Raw genomic sequence first — 16,822 nt, 5'->3', positions numbered from 1 at the left:
GCTTTTGTTCAAATTGTGTTCATACACACAGTAACAATAGGAGGAGGGGGTGTGGCCTGCACAGGGGAGGACCAAGAGGTTGAGCTCAGACTTCTATTTCAGACTAGGATCCTACCCAGAGTTGACAGTGAGGACAAACCCAGCCTGCCTCTCATCCAAACCTACAGTCACTGGGTCCTTATTGTGACTGGAGCCCAGCACCTCCTACTTCCTGCGGCTATGGTAATGATTATAACGTTTCCTCATGAGCATAGCAGGTATCCATGGTAGTGTTTGTTGTGTCATCAGCACAACAGGTCATTTCATATTAATAACACCTTCCTAATATTCAGTTGCACCTTTTTTGCCCTCAGAACAACCTCAAATCGTAGGGACATGGACTTTACAAGGTGTGGAAAGCGTTGCACAGGGATGCTGGCCCATGTTGACTCCTATGCTTCCTAGTCGTGTCAAGTTGGCTGGATGTGCCTGGCACCTGCTACCATACCACGTGCAAAGGCACTTCAATCTTTTGTTTTGCCCAAAGTTACTATCAACTGCAGCGGCAGCTGCTGATTGGCTGAATACCCGGGTCGGGAGATGGTTCGTTGTCAGCAAAGCGGCTTGACAGAACTATGATGCCACATTTTCGAACCACAGGCGTGAGAACTCGAGCTGTCAGATTTTGAAGGCCAAGAGTTTCAAATCGTTTTACCGGAACACGTCTTAACACTTTAAATTATCATTTTTCACTTGCTTGTTTCAAGTGTCCATTTTTTTGTTTTTGTACACGTGATTAAAAAAACATGTCCAGTGTCTGTTTACAGGCGATTCGAACACTTATGGGCATTTTTACATGCGTTCATTACTCCTGTTCAGCCTTGTTGGGTAAGGAATGGCGTTTTTGTAGTTGTTTTGGGATAATTGCCGAAAACTTAGTTGGTAGCTAACGTCACAATTTATGATTTTTATTTTTAAGCATTTATGTATTGCACAAAGGTGTCTTATTTTCAATTAAGCTAGCCATAATTTGTCCTTGTCTGAAGTATTAAGCTAATCACCTACTTTTCCAAACCCCCATTTGTTTGAGAAATTAAAGCAATAGTAGTCACTACTTTCCAAACCACAAAGGCTGAATTCAAATGTTTTATAAACTGTTACCGATGCAGCGGAGGAAGGACCAGGGTGTACAACATTTGAGATGAATAAGCTTCTTGTGCGTATGGAAAATATCTGGGATCTTTATTTCAGCTCATGAAACATGAGACCAATACTTTACATGTTGCATTTATATTTTTGTTCGGTGTATACTTATTCCCTGACGTTGTCCAAGTTCTGATTTCTCATTAATTCCATATTGCCCACTTCCTCACCAGACAGTAGCAACAAACTATTAGAAACGGTGCTAATTTCATTCATCAACATTTTAGAAAGGGCAGTAGACATTTCCCCGATCATAGTCTAGCTCAAAACTAATGAGACTTTCAGTATGTAACAGTACAAAACATTACTTTTAGCAAACATAAAATAAGTTGACTGAATAGATTTAATAAACATTTCAAAACAATACATTATACTATAGATCTGCTAAATTACATCCAGCGTAAAAAAAAACGGAATAAACCCAAATAATTCTGTATTTATTTGATGTAATAATTGTTCATGAAGCAAACATTGTATGACTTGGTGAAGGTGGTAGAAGGAAGCTGTCTGTTTTCCTCCCCCTCCTTCATTCGTGGTGCTCGTTCAACGTAGCATTTGGAGATTCCCGTGAACATCATCATAAACATGTCATTCTGAACAGGAATTTAGACCGGTTGACAATTCAACAGAATTCAGTCTTGTTGATGATCGGTACAACATGAGACCGATAGCAAGCCATGGTGTAGGAGTCAATATTACCTGTTTATTACGTTGGTAATTTAGTTTTTAATACCACAAAACCCAGAGGAGCCTTATTGCTATATGGCCAATATACCACGGCTATGGGCTGTATCCAGGCACTCCGTTGCATCATGCAGAAGAACAGCCCCAAGCCGTGGTATATTGTCGATATACCACAAACCCCTGAGGTGCCTTATTGCTTAAATATAACACAGAGACATGCGCATGTGAGGTTTCAAATAATGTTACTACTACTAGTTTGCTCTCTCCCTGCTTTTCCTGAACATGTTCATCTGATATAGCTAGTTGTTATTGTCCGTCCTTGCTCATCCAAAGCAGGCTTTTCTCCTCCTCGCTAGTCTTCAGATGCTTGACTAAACGATAATGTTGTGGCTGTAACATGGACATTGCATTGGAACAACTAGATACACTCTTAGAAAAATGGGTTCCAAAAGGGTTCTTCAGCTGTCCCCATAGTATAACTATTTGGTTCCAGGTAGAACCCTTTTGGGATCCATGTAGAACCCCCTTTCCACAGAGGGTTCTACCTGGAACCCAAGAGGGTTCTTCAAAAAGTTACCCTATGGGGACAGCTGAATAACTTAATGTTCTAGATGGCACCTTTTCTAAGAGTGTAGCTTTATCAGATAGACATGATCAGGAAAAGCAGCTCATTAAGCAAGCCAATAAAATACCTATTGCATTAGTTCAACCTTGAAATATAACTAAAGATTGAGATCTTACTTTTTATCTCTGTAGCAGTTTGCTCTCACCTCGTCTGGGCACTGCAACAGACAGATCTTATTCCCCATTCTCTATTGTTTAGATTATGCAGGGAGCTAGCCTGTTCTCCTAAAACATTAGCTAAGTTAGCCAACTTGATCAAATAAATATCTGCTTGCTAACTAGAAACGCCAACCAATTACACAACAAATACAAAGTAAACAATTATTTTCTAAACTAATATTAGTCTCAACCAAATGACAAGTACAGAGAACTATTGTTCTGTTCCACAACGTGACAACCATTAGTTACAGGTTAGACAGAAGACTATTTCTAGATAGCTAACTAGTCATGCTATTTCAATGAAAATAAACTAGCTAGCCAGCGTCAGCTTTGTAGTTGTAATGCTATGTGGGAAAAGTCGTTTAAATGTATTCCTCCATTTCTCACCAACGCCTTGCTGTTTACATTCTGTAAATCTAACGTTAATTGACAACTTTTAACAATTTGATCCATATTTAGAAACATCTCCTCCCTCCCTGAGTAAGCGATTAATGTCAGTGTAGGAAAGGATGAAACAGCGTCTGTGCCACCAGTAAGTACAGATAGTATAAATACCCTCGCACGGTCCCCGCAGCCTGACAACTTTCAACCGGCTTCTGGAGGGAGATGCTGTAGGAACGCTCAACCGGAGTCGCTCATTCAGCCGACAAACTTTCAACCGGTTTTCCCCATTAAGCAGCGAGTCGGAGTCTGAGGCCGAGCCTTCTCTGGTCTCTACTCCTCCGGTTACGGGGTCTAAGACGCCGAAGCCTCCCACCATTAGCTCTGACAAATTGAAAACCCTAGTCATTGGCGACTCCATTACCCGCAGTATTATACTTAAAACGATCATCCAGCGATAATACACGGTTTACCAGGGGGCAGGGCTACCGACGTTAAGGCTAATCTGAAGATGGTGCTGGCCAAAGCTAAAACTGGCAAGTGTAGAGAGTATAGGGATATTGTTATCCACGTTGGCAACAACGATGTTAGGATGAAACAGTCAGAGGTCACCAAGCGCAACATAGCTTCAGTGTGTAAATCAGCTAGAAAGACGTGTCCGCATCGAGTAATTGTCTCTGGCCCCCTCCCAGTTAAGGGGAGTGATGAGCTCTACAGCGGAGTCTCTGGCCCCCTCCCAGTTAAGGGGAGTGATGAACTCTACAGCGGAGTCTCTGGCCCCCTCCCAGTTAAGGGGAGTGATGAGGTCTACAGCAGAGTCTCACAACTCAATCGCTGGTTGAAACTGTTTTCTGCCCCTCCCAAAAGATAGAATTGATGGATAATTGGCCCTCTTTCTGGGACTCAAGCACAAACAGGACCAAGCCTGGCCTGTTGAGGAGTGACGGACTCCATCCTAGCTGGAGGGGTGCTCTCATTTTATCTATGAACATAGACAGCGCTCTAACTCCCTAGCTTCACAATGAAATAGGGTGCAGGACAGGCAGCAGGATGTCAGCCAGCCTGCCAGCTTAGTGGAGTCTGCCACTAGCACAATCAGTGTAGTCAGCTCAGCTATCCCCATTGAGACCGTGTCTGTGCCTCAACCTAGGTTGGGCAAAACTAAACATGGCGGTGTTCGCCTTATCAATCTCCCTAGAATAAAGACCTCCTCCATTCCTGCCATTATTGAAAGAGATCGTGATACATCAAATCTCAAAATAGGGCTACTTAATGTTAGATCCCTCACTTCCAAGGCAGTTATAGTCAATGAACTAATCTGATCATAATCTTGATGTGATTTGCCTGACTGAAACACGGCTTAAGCCTGATGAATTTACTATGGTAAATAAGGCCTCACCTCCTGGTTACACTAGTGACATAACCCCTGCGCATCCCGCAAAGGCGGAGGTGTTGCTAACATTTACGATAGCAAATTTCAATTTACAAAAAAATAAAAAATACGTTTTTGTCTTTTGAGCTTCTAGTCATGAAATCTATGCAGCCTACTCAATCACTTTTTATAGCTACTGTTTTACAGGCCTCCTGGGCCATATACAGCGTTCCTCACGGAGCTCCCTAATTTTTGGTGACTTTAATATTCACATGGAAAAGTCCACAGATCCACTCCAAAAGGCTTTCGGTGCCATCATCGAACTCAGTGGGTTTTGTCCAACATGTCTCCGGACCTACTCACTGTCACAGTCATACTCTGGACCTAGTTTTGTCCGGTGGAATAAATGTTGTGGATCTTAATGTTTCTCCTCATAATCCTGGACTATCGGACCACCATTTTATTACATTTGCAATCGCAACAAATAATATGCTCAGACCCCAACCAAGGAGCATCAAAAGTCGTGCTATAAATTCTCAGACAACCCAAAGATTCATTGATGCCCTTCCAGACACCCTCTGCCTACCCAAGGACGTCAGAGGACAAAAATCAGTTAATCACCTAACTGAGGAACTCAATTTAACCTTGCGCAATACCCTAGGTGCAAAGCTAACTAAAAAGCAGCATTCCCCAAGAGAGGATGGCTTTCACTTCAGCAGAAATACATTCATGAACTTCTTTGAGGAAAAGATCATGATCATTAGAAAGCAAATTACGGACTCCTCTTTAAATCTGCGTATTCCTCCAAAGCTCAGTTGTCCCGAGTCTGCACAGCTCTGCCAGGACCTAGGATCAAGAGAGACACTCAAGTGTTTTAGTACTGTATCTCTTGACACAATGATGAAAATAATCATGGCCTCTAACCCTTCAAGATACATAATGGACCCTATTCCAACTAAACTACTGAAAGAGCTGCTTCCTGTGTTTGGCCCTCCTATGTTGAACAAAATAAACAGCTTTTTTCCATCTACGTAACAATGCAAAAATCTGAAATTTTCTGTCCACAAATGATGCAGAAAAATATATCCATGCTTTTGTTACTTCTAGGTTAGACTACTGCAATTTGTACTGTAAGTTGGTGGTTGAAGATATCCCTCTAGTGGTGTGGGGGCTATGCTTTGGCAAAGTGGGTGGGGTTATATCCTGCCTGTTTGGCCCTGTCCGAGGGTATCATCGGATGGGGCCACAGTGTCTCCTGACCCCTCCTGCCTCAGCCTCCAGTATTTATGCTGTAGTAGTTTGTGTCGGGTGTTAGGGTTAGTCTATCAAATCAAATGTATTTATATAGCCCTTTGTACATCAGCTGATATCTCAAAGTGCTGTACAGAAACCCAGCCTAAAACCCCAAACAGCAAGCAATGCAGGTGTAGAAGCACGGTGGCTAGGAAAAACTCCCTAGAAAGGCCAAAACCTAGGAAGAAACCTAGAGAGGAACCAGGCTATGTGGGGTGGCCAGTCCTCTTCTGGCTGTGCCGGGTGGAGATTTTAACAGAACATGGCCAAGATGTTCAAATGTTCATACATGACCAGCATGGTCGTATAATAATAATAAGGCAGAACAGTTGAAACTGGAGCAGCAGCACAGTCAGATGGACTGGGGACAGCAAGGAGTCATCATGTCCTGGGGCATGGTCCTAGGGCTCAGGTCCTCCGAGAGAGAGAAAGAAAGAGAGAATTAGAGAGAGCATATGTGGGGTGGCCAGTCCTCTTCTGGCTGTGCCGGGTGGAGATTTTAACAGAACATGGCCAAGATGTTCAAATGTTCATAAATGACCAGCATGGTCGAATAATAATAAGGCAGAACAGTTGAAACTGGAGCAGCAGCACGGCCAGGTGGACTGGGGACAGCAAGGAGTCATCATGTCAGGTAGTCCTGGGGCATGGTCCTAGGGCTCAGGTCCTCCGAGAGAGAGAAAAAGAAAGAGAGAAGGAGAGAATTAGAGAATTCACACAGGACACCGAATAGGACAGGAGAAGTACTCCAGATATAACAAACTGACCCTAGCCCCCCGACACAAACTACTGCAGCATAAATACTGGAGGCTGAGACAGGAGGGGTCAGGAGACACTGTGGCCCCATCCGAGGACACTCCCGGACAGGGCCAAACAGGAAGGATATAACCCCACCCACTTTGCCAAAGCACAGCCCCCACACCACTAGAGGGATATCTTATATTATATTTTGTGTATTTTTTTGTGTGTTATCCGGGGGCCTGTGTGAATTTAATTATGCTCTCTCTAATTCCCTTCTCACACACAGAGGACCTGAGCCCTAGGACCATGCCTCAGGACTACCTGGCATGGTGACTCCTTGTTGTCCCCAGTACACCTGGCCGTGCTGCTGCTCCAGTTTCAACTGTTCTGCCTGCGGCTATTTAACCCTGACCTGTTCACTGTGATTACTATTATTTGACCATGCTGGTCATTTATGAACATTTGAACATCTTGGCCATGTTCTGTTACAGTCTCCACCCGGCACAGCCAGAAGAGGACTGGCCACCCCTCATAGCCTGGTTCCTCTCTAGGTTTTGGCCTTTCTAGGGAGTTTTTCCTAGCCACCGTGCTTCTACACCTGCATTGCTTGCTGTTTGGGGTTTTAGGCTGGGTTTCTGTACAGCACTTTGATATATCAGCTGATGTAAGAAGGGCAATATACATTTATTTGATTTGTTTTGATCGCAACAGGCCGGAAGTCAAACTCACGGAAATGGAGATGGGAGGGGCTACAATGTGGTACTTTCAGACGCATGAAAGTAACCTTTACTACACAGGCGTTCAAAACGTGTCACCATTTCGTGCGTCAAAGTACAATATTCAAACGTTCTAATCACCTGTAAATGCACTCTGAACAGGTGTAATGAACACTTGTAAAAATGCCCATAACAAGCGGTAAAATCAAAGCGATTTGAAACTCTTGGCCTTCCAAATTCGGAACAAGCGGACACGAGCATTTATTTCAGAGAGCGTTCCGTAAGCCACGCCCCAGTGGGCAGAGCTAGGCATGTTGGACTGGGACACGTTTTAATATAATAAAGCCTCTCATTCTACAATGGGTCAGCCTTGGTTCTGTGTAGACTAGTTATGCTAATACATTTGAGACCAGTGCATTGAAGTTAATTTCTTCTTTGACCTAATCAGTGAAATATCCTTGAGTAGTAAGCAGGGAAACAACGAGTCCCAGACAGTTCAATAGAACATACCAGAGGAGGGCATCGTTTACTAGGCTATCATTTATTAGGATCATCTAATACCACCAGTGTTGGGAATACATTGAGTTCGTTGACAAAACAGACCGTGGAAAGCCTTTTCTTACACAGATTTATTTGTCAACGGTCCACCATGGACCTATGTAACTATGCGATTTAAATTGGAGATCATTTTATAGCAGTAGCATAAAATAGATGTGGTAGTTGCAGCAGCATATTTGGGTGTGAGAGATTTTAGTGCAGAAGAAGTTGAGGGAAGTGGTTCCATCCTCCAAGGCAGACGGCCTGGTGTAGGATCGTTTAAGGCCAAAGTAGTGGGATGGTGTGCAGGAGATGTTCACCCCTCCGCGTCCAGACTGCAAATGAATCGCGCATGCGGGAAGCCGCCGCTGGCTGATCCCGCCCTCGTTTACATTTCAAAAAACTATTAACCTGAATTTGGGCCAGACGAGGTACCATATTTTTCTCACATTGCCATTGACAGTTTTTTTTTGTCTCTTTTTGGTCCATTTAGATTGTATACACAAAAATGTAAGAAATGTTATGGTTAAAAATGTTCATGTTTTACTGTGACTTGTTGTTGGCTCCTAAGTGGACCATAAGGTTAAAAACCAAACAAAATTAAGAAATAAATTTAAAAAAAAATTTAAAAACGAAGTAACTCCGCCAGTGTCGCTTTTGGGTCACTTTTTCCGGTCCCAAGCCCGGATAAAGGAGGAGGGTTGGAATTGTGACATAAAATAAAACAATAATCGACAGAAAAAAAGTTCATTTGTTGTTCTAAACATATTTAGAGTGTTTTTAACTCACTTTTTGTCTCTCCCACAGCGTCCATCACAATTATGCAAATTAGGCGATGGCGTCAATTGGCGACTTTTAGGACCGCCAATATAGGCACTTTTTCTGAAAGACTAGCCAAATTTCCATATCGATCAATGTGATTTTCACTTCTTTCCACAGATTCTCGATTGGATTCAGGTCTGGACTTTGACTTGGCCACTCTAACACCTGGATATGTTTATTTTTGAACCATTCCATTGTAGATTTTGCTTTATGTTTTGGATCATTGTCTTGTTGGAAGACAAATCTCCGTCCCAGTCTCAGGTCTTTTGCAGACTCCATCAGGTTTTCTTCCAGAATGGTCCTGTATTTGGCTCCATCCATCTTCCCATCAATTTTAACCATCTTCCCTGTCTCTGCTGAAGAAAAGCAGGCCCAAACCATGATGCTGCCACCACCATGTTTGACAGTGGGGATGGTGTGTTCAGGGTGATGAGCTGTGTTGCTTTTACGCCAAACATAACGTTTTGCATTGTTGCCAAAAGTTCAATTTTGGTTTCATCTGACCAGAGCACCTTCTTCCACATGTTTGGTGTGTCTCCCAGGTGGCTTGTGGCAAACTTTAAACGACACTTTTTATGGATATCTTTAAGAAATGGCTTTCTTCTTGCCACTCTTCCATAAAGGCCAGATTTGTGCAATATACGACTGATTGTTGTCCTATGGACAGAGTCTCCCACCTCAGCTGTAGATCTCTTCAGTTCATCCAGAGTGATCATGGGCCTCTTGGCTGCATCTCTGATCAGTCTTCTCCTTGTATGAGCTGAAAGTTTAGAGGGACGGCCAGGTCTCGGTAGATTTGCAGTGGTCTGATACTCCTTCCATTTCAATATTATCGCTTGCACAGTGCTCCTTGGGATGTTTAAAGCTTGGGAAATCTTTTTGTATCCAAATCCGGCTTTAAACTTCTTCACAACAGTATCTCGGACCTGCCTGGTGTGTTCCTTGTTCTTCATGATGCTCTCTGCGCTTTTAACGGACCTCTGAGACCATCACAGTGCAGGTGCATTTATACGGAGACTTGATTACACACAGGTGGATTGTATTTATCATCATTAGTCATTTAGGTCAACATTGGATCATTCAGAGATCCTCACTGAACTTCTGGAGAGAGTTTGCTGCACTGAAAGTAAAGGGGCTGAATAATTTTGCACGCCCAATTTTTCAGTTTTTGATTTGTTAAAAAAGTTTGAAATATCCAATAAATGTCGTTCCACTTCATGATTGTGTCCCAGTTGTTGTTGTTTCTTCACAAAAAAATACAGTTTTATATCTTTATGTTTGAAGCCTGAAATGTGGCAAAAGGTCGCAAAGTTCAAGGGGGCCGAATATTTTCGCAAGGCACTGTATATGGAATAATCAGGATATATTGTATAGAAATACTTCTTTGTTTTTAGAATATTGGTCCCGAAATAATATCCTATTGGTGAGCCAACTGGTAAATTCAAAGGGTCTTTTACTCAGTTATAAGGAATTCTTATCACTTTACAAGGTCCCTGTAACACCTAAAGATTTTGCAATTGTTTTAGATGCCATTCCTTCAGGTGTTGCTTTATTATGCAGGAACGTGTCAAGACCTGACCCTCAGTGCCTACCTTCCGTTGACCCTGTTGACTCATCAGTAGGAAAGATTTGTTTCACTTTTGGTCCATTCAACAACAGAGCGATATGAACCTTGTTTCAGCAGGATGTTGTATCTATACTTTATGTCATGCCTTATTGGAATGGATTTATTGATATCTGTTGGGAAAAAGTTTGGCTGTTGCCACACACATACCTACTTGTTAACAAAATTTAAGGAAGTTTCCTTTAAAATTATTCATAAATATTATCCTGCCAACCACTATATGAAGCTTAAAGAAAACATCAACTCAAATTGGTACTTTTTTAATGACCACCCAGAGACAGTGTTGCATCTTTTTTGACATTGTATTTATGTAAGAAAATTGGGGCAAGACCTCAGTAGATTTATAATTGAACACATTTATGAAGAACTTACACTATTGTGGAGAGATGTACTGCTTGGAGTCTTTACATACGATAGAAATAAGCTGAAACATTTTTATGTAATTCATTTCATTATTCTTTTGGCCAAATTTCATATTCACAAATGTAAATTTACAAACAAAAAAAATACATTTTCTTACCTTAAAAGAAATTGAACTGTATTTTAAGACAATGAAATACTCTACTAACAAAAAAGCTGTTAGAATTATAAGTGTATGTATGTCCCTTAAGGTCCTTGTGTAATGTGATATTGTACCCTCTAGCACAATTATCCATTGTATATTATTCATATATACTTGTGTTCCCTCATGTACTTCCTGTATTGATTTGTTGTTAATAAAAAAAAATTGGCAAAAAAGACAGCCAATAGCTACTTTCCTTACTGAGGAGTTGGCAACACTGCCTCTGTTGCAGTGGTGGAACAGGAAGTTCCGGGAAGGCGCCAGAACTGTGTGGTGAAGACGATATATTTAGTGTCCGTTTCACATGTATTACTACAGGTATGTAACAGCACGTTTAAACTTTGTAATATCGAAAGAACATGTAATAACGTGCTGGGTAACACCTCCTTTATGGTATTATCACGTTTGGTAAAGGTTTTACGTGTTACTTTTGTGTCAAGCCGAGTGAGCATAACTATTTTATTAGTCAAATAGCTAGAGACTTTGGGTTTGGCTGATTGAATGAAAATCATTTAGTAAAGCTCATTTCATTTTTAAAATCTATTTATTTGCGATTTTTGAGTTCGTTATTGTTTTTGTGTAAAATTCACGAGATGGTAAAATGGCGGCTCCCCTTCTGTCTACGTCAACAGAATTCAGTGCAGGCAGCGCGGGTGCACTTATTATTATTATTTTTACATGTGTAACAACAGACATTCAGGTGTTTCTATCTTTGTCTATAATTGTTCCTATGTTGTGACAAATGGGAAACACAATATATATGTGAGGTGAAATAATACAGTGAAGACATGGCTATTCAGGAGCATAGTCCATAGTGCTGCCTAAACTGCATCCATTATCAGAAGGATCGCTAAATATGGGCACGTGCATCATCAAGTCAAGTTAGGAGGCTGCAGATTGGACAGAACAAAGCAACAAGGATTGTTTTAAAGGTGGAGATATGTTTCTTCTGTTGTAGTCATGACCATGCTCATTTTATTTCACAATGCACACCATTTAAAACGGACAAAATCTATTCACAACAGTACTCCGTTGGTTAGAGACAGACATTCAGTCAATACCAGGAATAGATTGTCCACAATCTGTGTTATCCAGACAGAAACGAAGAATAGGCAAAATAACATTTAGATTCAGAGTGATAACAAAATTGAATAATTTATCTGAGTGAACCAGAAACGTTTTAATATATAAATTCAAACATTATTTTATAATACATTGGAAGGTTGTGCATGACTATGGAAGAATCAATCTAACTTTTCAGACTGTTAAAGAGTATTTATCTGGTCAATATGTCAGTGTGTTATGTCTCTTTGTCTCTCAGTGTGTTATGTCTCTTTGTCTCTCAGTGTGTTATGTCTCTTTGTCTCTCAGTGTGTTATGTCTCTTTGTCTCTCAGTGTGTTATGTCTCTTTGTCTCTCAGTGTGTTATGTCTCTTTGTCTCTCAGTGTGTTATGTCTCTTTGTCTCTCAGTGTGTTATGTCTCTTTGTCTCTCAGTGTGTTATGTCTCTTTGTCTCTCAGTGTGTTATGTCTCTTTGTCTCTCAGTGTGTTATGTCTCTTTGTCTCTCAATGTCTCTTTGTTTCAGTGTGTTAAGTGTGTTAAGTGTGTTATGTTTTTGTCTCTCAGTGTGTTATGTCTCTTGGTCTCTCAAGATTAGTCTAAATGAGTGTGTTAAGTGTGTTAAAGTGTGTTATAGTATCTCTTTGTCTCTCAGTGTGTTATAAAATCAAAGTGTGTTACTAACTCTCTTTGTCAACCTTTGTCTCTCACTAAATGTGATCACATAAATTGTTTTTTTTAAGGACTCTTGGAAGATTAGTCTAAATGAGAAGTAAAATATATCCCAATTTAACTGCAAATGTAGGAAATGCATTTATGTAAATGTAGGAAATCTACTGTAGGTTAAGTTCACTTACATTGTGTCATTTAAAGTGTGTACTTTTTGTCTAATGGGAATGAATGTTGAGTTGTCAATGCTTAGCTACCTGATCTATTGAAATGAGATAATTGAACAAATATAATTTATTTTTAGAGAATTAAGACTGTGCCAGAACTGTCAAGACAATAACTTTTGTGTCCGTTACTCTTTATTACTACAGGCTGACCAAGGTCAAGTCTGAGGTTTGTAACATTAACAGTGAGGACAAACCCAGCCTGCCTCTCTCCTTCCACACCGAGTCCAAACCTACAGTCACTGGGTCCTGATTGTAACAGTGGAGCCCAGTTTGCACTGCAGGATCCAGAGATGGCATCAGTGAAGCTGGAAAACTGCAGTCAAACACTGGAGCTGAATGTCAACATTAAAGATGAAGAAGAGGAGGAGAAGATTGGGAAATCTGTTTATCACGGTAAGAGCAGATTCTTTCTTCATAAGTTAGACCTCCGTAAGTTATGACCCAGTCTATTGCTGGGTTAAGTTCTATCTGACTCACACATCCCTGAAGAACTCCAGACTGTTGTTTGTTTCAACTTCACACTGTGTGTTGAAAGTTGCTATAGAACTGTTTTCAATGAGAAGGTAGATGTTATTTCATGCTACTGAGATCTGGATGGTTTGACATCAGTATTGTCAGCATGTGTTTTATTCAATGGGCTGTCTGGAATTATCATAGTGTCGACTAAAGAAGTGAAGAAGATGAACACATGACTAAGGACACCTACAGTAAAGTGTGACACCACCTTTTCCTGATCGAAAAGCATTGCAGAGAATTGAAATTAGAATGAGTTATTTCCTGAATTGACTGAAATTCAAGTGGGATTGACAGCAACCCTAGCAACTACACAGACTCTTTTCATAGAACTTCAGAACACTGCCAACTGAAGCTAACTAGCTATCAGCTATCAGTCAGCTAACTACTGCTAGAGGTCATCAGCTAACCTTTAGCTCGGAAAGCTCTCGCCAGTTCTTACAACGAGTTTCAAACCAGAAACATACCGGACCTATTTTTCTCTCCAAAGCCCCGGATTCCTACCAGCAAACTCTGAACCTTTTCATCTGGATCATCGCAGTTAGCTAAACGCAACCCCGGTTGACTACTCCTGGCTAACATTTCCGTCCTGGAGCTAGCCCATGCTAGACCCATCTCCCGGCTAGGGCTCCTGGGCTACTCCTGAAGCCCACTCCTTGGCTACAATATCTGGACCCCTTCTACTGCCGGTACGGGGCACGGAACCCCACTGATCCTTCACGACTGGAATACCGACGTAATCTGCCCGAGGATCCCACTCAGGCGCGACGTCCCCTGAAGGCCCTTCTGCTAACCGCGGCCTGCTAGCTATCTAGAGCATATTGGGCTGTTAGCTGATCCATCGGCCAATTTCTTGGACCACTATACCCATTTTGCCAATTGGACTTGGACCCCTCTGCTACTTGGAACCCTACTAATTCCACGACTGGTCTATCGACGTCACTGCACTGGGAGGCAAAAACAGACTTTCCCCCATCGTGACATCCCTCTAAGGCCCTTATGCTAGCTTGCTAGCCCCGGCCTGCTAACTGTCTGAATCGCCGTGTCCCCAGCCAGCCCAACCACTCACTGGACCCATACGATCACTTGGCTACGCATGCCTCTCCCTAATATCAATATGCCTTGTCCATTTCTGTCCTAGTTAGTGATTACTGTCCTATTTCACTGTAGAGCCTCTAGCCCTGCTCAATATGCCTTAACCAACCATGTCGTTCCACCTCCTACATATGCGATGACATCACCTGGTTTAAATGTCTCTAGAGACTATATCTCTCTCATCATTACTCAATGCCTAGGTTTACCTCCAATGTACTCTCTTCCTACCATACCTTTGTCTGTACCTTATGCCTAGAATCTATGCTATCGTGCCCAGAAGCCTGCTCCCTTTACTCTCTGTTCCGAACGTGCTAGACGGTCAGGTCTTATAGCCTTTAGCCGTACCCTTATCCTACATCTCCTCTGTTCCTCTGGTGATGTAGAGGTGAATCCAGGCCCTGCAGAGCCTAGCTCCACTCCTATTCCCCAGGTGCTCTCATTTGTTGACTTCTGTAACCGTAATAGCCTTGGTTTCATGCATGTTAACATTAGAGTTTGCTTTATTCACTGCTTTAGCACATTCTGCCAACCCGGATGTCTTAGCCGTGTCTGAGTCCTGGTTACTTTTTACTTTCACCATTATCTGTGTATGTGTAATGTTTAATTAAATCCCCATATTGTGTACCGTTAGCTGCTCTCCTTCTTCTATGAGCTCTCTCCTGCAACAATATACAGTCTCTGGGATTGATACTCTATCATTACATCTAACCCATAACACATTATACTCCAAAATCATTTTCTACATTTTACAAACCTACTAACACGTTCTCAAATCAATTTAGTCAATATACATCATTCCCTCCTCTGGAACAATGAACACCCTCAATTTAGAATGACTGACCTCAGTGCGTTCAGTGTCCCAATCACAACCAAAACGTTTTATCACTTTAGAATGTAGAATGTAGAATGACTGACCTCAGTGCGTTCTTTGAGACGAAGGCACAAATTCCAGTTGATCAACTCTGCACCCATCACCCCTGTTAGAACATACATTTATAAACAACCTTTTATTGCCTGTCATAACTCTTCCCATTACAGGCCTGGTAAAGAAAAATCAGTATCTCAATGCATTTCTGAGTCTGGGTCTCTCTCTCTCTCTATGGTAGGCTAACTGCTGAGTCTGGGTCTCTCTCTCTATGGTAGGCTAACCGCTGAGTCTGGGTCTCTATCTCTATCTCTCTCTCTCTATGGTAGGCTATCTGCTGAGTCTGGGTCTCTCTCTCTGTGGTAGGCTAACCGCTGAGTCTGGGTCTCTCTCTCTCTCTCTATGGTAGGCTAACTGCTGAGTCTGGGTCTCTCTCTCTATGGTAGGCTAACTGCTGAGTCTGGGTCTCTCTCTCTATGGTAGGCTAACCGCTGAGTCTGGGTCTCTCTCTCTATGGTAGGCTAACCGCTGAGTCTGGGTCTCTCTCTCTCTATGGTAGGCTAACTGCTGAGTCTGGGTCTCTCGCTCTATGGTAGGCTAACTGCTGAGTCTGGGTCTCTCTCTCTATGGTAGGCTAACCGCTGAGTCTGGGTCTCTCTCTCTCTCTCTCTCTCTATGGTAGGCTAACTGCTGAGTCTGGGTCTCTCTCTCTCTCTCTCTATGGTAGGCTAACTGCTGAGTCTGGGTCTCTCTCTCTATGGTAGGCTAACCGCTGAGTCTGGGTCTCTCTCTCTATGGTAGGCTAACCGCTGAGTCTGGGTCTCTCTCTCTATGGTAGGCTAACCGCTGAGTCTGGGTCTCTCTCTCTCTCTATGGTAGGCTAACCGCTGAGTCTGGGTCTCTCTCTCTCTCTATGGTAGGCTAACCGCTGAGTCTGGGTCCTCTCTCTCTATGGTAGGCTAACCGCTGAGTCTGGGTCCTCTCTCTCTATGGTAGGCTAACCGCTGAGTCTGGGTCCTCTCTCTCTATGGTAGGCTGACCGCTGAGTCTGGGTCCTCTCTCTCTAGTATTTCAATGCATTTCTGAGTCTGGGTCCTCTCTCTCTAGTATCTCAATGCATTTCTGAGTCTGGGTCTCTCTCTCTCTCTATGGTAGGCTAACTGCTGAGTCTGGGTCTCTCTCTCTATGGTAGGCTAACCGCTGAGTCTGGGTCTCTATCTCTCTCTCTCTCTCTATGGTAGGCTAACCGCTGAGTCTGGGTCCTCTCTCTCTATGGTAGGCTAACCGCTGAGTCTGGGTCCTCTCTCTCTATGGTAGGCTAACCGCTGAGTCTGGGTCTCTCGCTCTATGATAGGCTAACCGCTGAGTCTGGGTCTCTCTCTCTCTCTCTCTCTATGGTAGGCTAACCGCTGAGTCTGGGTCTCTCTCTCTCTATGGTAGGCTAACCGCTGAGTCTGGGTCCTCTCTCTCTATGGTAGGCTAACCGCTGAGTCTGGGTCCTCTCTCTCTATGGTAGGCTAACCGCTGATTCTGGGTCCTCTCTCTCTATGGTAGGCTAACCGCTGAGTCTGGGTCCTCTCTCTCTATGGTAGGCTAACCGCTGAGTCTGGGTCCTCTCTCTCTATGGTAGGCTAACCGCTGAGTCTGGGTCTCTATGGTAGGCTAACCGCTGAGTCTGGGTCTCTCTCTCTCTAT

General features: G+C 42.7%; 1 protein-coding gene across 4 annotated transcripts in view; it reads left to right on the top strand.

Annotated features, from left to right (window-relative positions):
* The first annotated feature begins 6,590 nt into the window (after window positions 1-6,590).
* Window positions 6,591-16,822, top strand: part of LOC135573358 (gastrula zinc finger protein XlCGF26.1-like) — a 62,234-nt gene continuing 52,002 nt past the window's right edge. Inside the window, exons 1-2 of one of the 4 annotated variants that reach the window (XM_065022438.1) lie at window positions 6,591-11,015; window positions 12,799-13,047. In XM_065022438.1, the coding sequence (XP_064878510.1) occupies window positions 12,945-13,047 (103 nt within the window). In that variant the 5' untranslated portion in view covers window positions 6,591-11,015; window positions 12,799-12,944. The remainder of the gene's footprint in view (window positions 11,016-12,798; window positions 13,048-16,822) is intronic. The other 3 variants (XM_065022429.1, XM_065022434.1, XM_065022432.1) reach the window with 3 other exon arrangements.

This window comes from Oncorhynchus nerka, linkage group LG2, assembly GCF_034236695.1.
Source record: "Oncorhynchus nerka isolate Pitt River linkage group LG2, Oner_Uvic_2.0, whole genome shotgun sequence".
In the NCBI taxonomy this organism is placed as follows: Eukaryota; Metazoa; Chordata; class Actinopteri; order Salmoniformes; family Salmonidae; genus Oncorhynchus; species Oncorhynchus nerka.
The sequence above is the reverse complement of the archived record's forward strand: the minus strand, read 5'-3'. Positions and strand labels throughout refer to the sequence as shown.